Raw genomic sequence first — 5,967 nt, 5'->3', positions numbered from 1 at the left:
AAAAATATGTGTAATCAATGATAAAGCCATGGAAACAATAAGTAGAATTATTATTGAAACTCTGGCAAAAAAATATTGAATTCATTATTGAAGCTTGGAATCATTTTGGATTATACTGAAGAAAAAAAAAAATTCTACATTTAAGCTTTAAATAGCATGTTAATTGTCAGTTATATTTTTGAAATTTAAAAAAATATCACTTAAGCTAAAAATAGTGCTTTAAAATTGAACCTATAAATGCATGTTACAGTGACTTCAATTTATGTTGTTAAATCCAGTACAGTGCATTTGTTCAGTGACAGTTCAGCTTCATTTAACTTTTAAGTACAATAAATTTGCATTTTATCTTTTATAACTGTTGGTACAACTTTTTTTAAAGTCTACATTTTAATTTATTCCCCCCCCCCCAGTGTCTTAAATTTACATTAAGTGCACCTCTTAGGAATAACACCTCAGCCTCATTTTTTTTTTAACTGAACGCTTAGGCCGACTATACGTCTGTATTTGAAGTTAAGTAACAACAGGACAGAAACTGCGCTTTTCAGATTTGTTTTTGCAGTAATGTAAGCAATACTCCCTGTTGCGACAAAAACGAAGAATTGATAGGTCAATGCATTTTTCAAGTACATTTTCATCATCAAAACCAGACGGCGCCGACTCCATTCAAGCGGCGAGTTCAACAACGCATGCACGTCAAAATCGGGAGGAAAAACAAGCTCCGCCCCCGCTGCCCATCCTCCACCCCATTGGCTGCCTCCAGGACGCGCACTCCTTATAAACCTGGGGCCCTCGCACCTTCCCCCGGGTCAAATTTCTCCGACCAACCGGTGGAACGTCACCGTGGAAATTAAAATCGTCTTGGCGCGTTTGTGGAATTCTACGTTTTGTTTCGAAAATCAGACATGTTGGATAAATACCCGAGCGGTGAATGACTCGCGGAGGTCGTCCATCCCCGACGCGAGAAGCGAGACGGCAACCGAGAGCGGCAGCAGGACAAGTCGGGCCAGGATGAACCTGATCGGGGGCTACCAGCACCACCACCACCACCACCACCACCTCATGCACGAGCCCTTCCCGTTCGTGCAGCGCTGCCACCAGGACGCGCCCTACTTCCAGAGCTGGGTGCTCAACCACGGCGAGGTGCCTCCGGACTTCCAGATCCAGGCGCCCTACCAGGCCGGCGCGGAGCTGACGCCGGCCGCCGCCGCCGCCGCCGCCGCTTCGCAGCACGACCACGCCCGCCTGGAGGGCCTGCAGGTCGGCATGGCCAAGCGGCGGGCGTCGGGGCCCAAGAAGGAGCGCCGGAGGACGGAGAGCATCAACACGGCGTTCGCCGAGCTGCGGGAGTGCATCCCCAACGTGCCCGCCGACACCAAATTGTCCAAAATCAAGACGTTGCGCCTGGCCACAAGTTACATCGCGTACCTGATGGACGTGCTGGCCAAGGACGCCGGAGAGACTGAAGGCTTCAAGGCCGAAATTAAGAAATTTGAAAACCGGGACCTGAAAAGGAAAAGGGAGACGGTAAGTGTGGATGTTGACGCGGGCCGCTCCAAAGGAAGTTTCGGCAACTCGGTTCCATTTGTTTTTGTGTCAATGATCACCATTGAAAGCAGGCCTACTTTCAATGGATTCGTTTGGAATAACAGTCTGGTATGGCAAACAAAAACATTTGGAATTCGGAATTCAACAGCAAGTACATTAAATGGGATCTCCTGTGAATGAGCATTTTTTGGTTTGTTTTTGTTTTTGCTTTACATGAAATCGCTAAAATTCCTAACGGGAGTCTGGTGTTAAGAAAATCCACACTTGAAAATCGAGTATTTGGGGGGAATACGTTGTGAAAAGGGGGTAATGACAGAGGTAAATCATAGCGAATACTTTTAGTTTGACATCATGCAGCTTTTTAAAGCGGCTTTGTTTTAATCGGCTAATTTTGAAAAGGAGTTTGGTACATGGGGGGAAAAAATTCGGGATCAAAAAAGGACGTTGACATGGTGTTAAATTTACCTTTAACTTGATGTCCCAGAAATGATCATCTTCATAACGCGTGATATTTTCTATATGGTCCGTTTTGGAGTGGAGACTTGCTTCAATCAGCAGATTTTGAAATGGGAGTCTTGCATTGAAAACTTAAAACGTGACGATGGGATCTGAAAAGCTAAAGACGCGGTTAGGTCCACTCTGGGAAAAGTTACTGTCAATATATTTGACTTCATATTCGGTAAATTGGCAACTTTTGAACGTTTGTTCCCCCCCCCCCCCTCCTTTGACTGGGGTATTTTTTTATTGTATTTTTGCTTAAAGGGTAGTCTGGCATTTAAAATGGAATTCGAAAATAAGGTCTGGGATATACTGTACATTTCAAAATTGGGGTCTGATAAGGAAAAGAGATTGTTTAAATGGTCTGCTCCAAAGGAAATAATAGCAAATACAATCAATTTGATATTCTAGAAATGAGCAGATTTTTAATGGAGGCTTGCATTAAATAGGCTTTTTTTTTTTTTTTTTTTTTTTTTTAAGGGAGTCGTGTGTTTAAGAATTACATTTGAAACTGGGATCTGAAAAGGAAAAGGGAGAAATTTGGAGGTTTACATGCTTCACAGCCAAGAAAACCATAAAGTACTTTCAACTGTTCCCCCCCCCCCCCCCCCCCCGCCCCCCTCCACTCCCCCATGTATCAGCTTTTAAACGCAGGTTTGCTTTAGTTTGAATGAAAGTCTGACATTTAAAAATCACATCTGCATTTGAACATTTGAAGATTTGGGGCTTGCGTCGTTGGACGTTTACATTCCACTCTGCATGAGGAAAACAAGTCCTTTTAATTGGATATTCTCTTAATTTTTTCACAGAAGTTCACTTTTAATGAAGCAGACTTTGAATTGGAATATGTTATTTTAAAAGTGTGTAAAAGAGGCATTTAAACATTTAGATATAGATGGTAAGTGTGGACAGTCACACACTCCACTCTCAAGAAAATATGTCATTAATATTTTGTAACGTATAAGCTTTTTTTTTTTTTTTTTGGGTGGAGGTTTGCGTTTAAAACAGATTTGGAATGGAAGTCTATTATTATTACTTTAAATATGATATGATATGATGTATACTTTAGTGTGGAGCTTGCCTTTTATGCAACATAGTTGTATGGTATTTAGTTTTATCCTCGTGTAAACAATGCAAATAGTATATAGGGAAGATTCATATAATGCACGTACAAAATTAGCAATTCCTTTTATTTAAAAAGAAATGCATTATATTAGGAGCATATATCGACAGATATTTTTTAAACATGATAAATAATCGAAATTGTTATTTTATTCTTTAAAATAAGATTCTCGTCAATATCGAATGTAGATGACGTCACGTGTCCAGATATTGCCTAAAATTTTATCGTTTTAATTCAATTTTCATTTCATTATTTTTCGTCACGTGTATGCAGTAATGAAAAACAATGTTTTTAAAAAATGCACTAATAGTTAAAAAATAAATACATTTTCATGTCGTATTGCTTATATTTCCTTCGGGATCACAAAAGAATATCTACTTTATTTATATTTCTAGAGTAGTAACTTTAAAAATAGTTTATAATTAAACAATTTATGTTGCTATATTGAACGTAAACAACGCCACGTGCGGAGAAATACACGTAGTGATAAAAGAAATCTTGAAATTTGCATAAAAAAACCTGCATAAAGTCATTACATGTATTAGTAAAAGGGACTGATAAAGGCAGTAATGAACATTAAAAACAACACTTTATAAACCACATTTTAAATGATACAAGCCTAAATAAATTTTTTTTTCAAATATTATATTTACTGTGTCTGGGACGTTCGTGCCTTATTTTGTCACTGAAACACGCTTTGTCTCTTTTCTCCCTCTCTTCCTTTGGCGCAGAACGAAGATCCGCCACAGGACTCGTTCGGTACCGAGAAGAAGGTGAAGGGCCGGACCGGGTGGCCGCAGCAGGTTTGGGCTCTGGAGCTCAACCAGTGACCCCCCCCCCCCCCCCCCAATTTCCCCAGGGAAAAGAAACAAAAAAATAATCACCAAAAGACCCACAAAAAAAAAACCACTTGTACGACTGTACGTAAACGCATCATCCGTCTGAAGGACTGTTAATATTCTCTCCTGCTGTTTGTTGAATAAATGTGTCATATTTATCCCTCCGTCTTGTTGTGTCGCAAACCTCCCACGGTTTTACAAAAAAAAAAAAGTTTAAATTATGTTAAAAATAAATTATTAATTTTTGAGGGATTTGAAGTAATTGTAATTGCAACACGTGTACTGTCCTTTTGCAATTTTATTTGGGGATCTAGTAGAATTTTCTTTATTTTTGGGGAGTTTTCACCTGTTTTGCGTTTGTATTGGCACATTTGAGTTCTTGGTCATTTATTTGTGACAATTATGTGTTAGTTACCCAACGTCACGTCATTTAATTGGATACAACTTTAAAAACATAATAACATACAATAAGTTAAATGACACCATTTGATATTTTCCAAGGAGTGTGAAGCCATACTCCGGCAAAAGACGTTAAGATGTTTTGTTTATTTTCATTGTTTTGTTGTATAACAATGCCAATCTACCTCAACATGCTCACTGTCCGCTTGAATCGACACACTAGAATGTTGTTCACGTTAAACGCAGCTTGACACGCTTCCAAACAAGAAAAATAACGATTTCAACTGTTTGTTAATTAGTATTTTTATTATTATTTGTGCGAAATGTGGATGGGAATGTACATTAGACGTGAAGCTATATAATAAATGGATATTATTTTATGAAGTGTCTATTGAATTTGTTGACATATTTTGTAAAAGTTATACTTTCACATTTCTAAAGCAGAGGAGACAAACTATTTAGAATTAAATTAGATAAAAGGCAAAATAAAGTTAAATTACTCACCCCATTTGAAGTGAAGGGGACAGGAAGGGGTTTGCAGAATACTGTCACCTAGTGGTGGTTTACTTGTACTGCTGTTGTTAAGTGTTTTATTGTCAAGTTTCCAATAATAAAACTGAAAGTAAAACTACTTACCTCTTTTCAAAATAACTATAAATGAGGGGACAAGGAGTGGAGAGCGCTACTGTCACCTAGTGTCTTGTCCAGGTACTGCTGGAGTTAACGTGCTTATTGTGTGCAACAAGTTCATTTCTGTACAAACAAAGTGTAAAATAAAGTAAAAGTACTCCCGTACAGGCCTGTACGTTTATTGTCATTAGGAGCAGTAGGCAGCCATATTTAAATACGCGTCATTCCTAATGCGACGGTTATAGGTTAATGTGGCCGTTGTGTCCAACGTGTGAATAAAGACGGCTTGTTATTACCTACGTGACGCTAACAAAACTTACCAGCAAAACTGAAAACGTGGGCGGGAAAACAACAATCCCAAATAAAAGCCCTTAAAGTGTGTACAAGGAGCCATGCGGTGAAAAACACACAAGTGTTGGATTTAGCGTTTAGAGCGATAAAGAACGGGCCGCTTGAGGTTTGACAATTTAAAAACTAACACAAAAGAAAAGAGCAACTTAAAGGGGGAGCTAGCCGGATGCTAGCTGTTAGCCTCAACTAGCCTAGATGTCATCACGTCAAACAATAACGTAGCATCTTGGCGCCATTTGCTGACGAACAGTCAATCCTCCCATTATGTTTGGTAATTTGACCCGTTGTCCCAAAAGTGTCAGAAATTAATTTAAAAGAAAAAAATAATAATAATCAGGTGTGAATTATAGCCAATAGCTATGTAGCGCCCTCTGCTGGTTAAAGGGTTTATTTACACACTGGGTCAAGAGCTTCATGTGCAGCACAGGTGTCAAACTCAAGACCCGGCCAGATCCGGCCTGCCGTATCATTTAAAGTGGCTCGCGAAAGCAAATCATGTTTCTTGCTAAAAACCGAAATTGCAAATTGTTTTCACAATTATCTATATTGAGAATTGCAAGCATTTTTTCATACCAGTTCCCA

General features: G+C 39.1%; 1 protein-coding gene across 1 annotated transcript; it reads left to right on the top strand.

The window, feature by feature from the left end:
• Window positions 1-1,008: 1,008 nt before the first annotated feature.
• On the top strand, window positions 1,009-3,996 carry LOC133416182 (heart- and neural crest derivatives-expressed protein 1-like). The gene is made up of 2 exons (XM_061702914.1): window positions 1,009-1,530; window positions 3,898-3,996. The coding sequence occupies exons 1-2, from the start codon at window positions 1,009-1,011 to the stop codon at window positions 3,994-3,996; spliced, it is 621 nt and encodes a 206-aa protein (XP_061558898.1).
• Window positions 3,997-5,967: the final 1,971 nt, after the last annotated feature.

This window comes from Phycodurus eques, chromosome 17 (assembly GCF_024500275.1).
Source record: "Phycodurus eques isolate BA_2022a chromosome 17, UOR_Pequ_1.1, whole genome shotgun sequence".
Lineage (NCBI taxonomy): Eukaryota > Metazoa > Chordata > Actinopteri > Syngnathiformes > Syngnathidae > Phycodurus > Phycodurus eques.
This window is presented reverse-complemented; position numbering and strand designations above follow the sequence as displayed.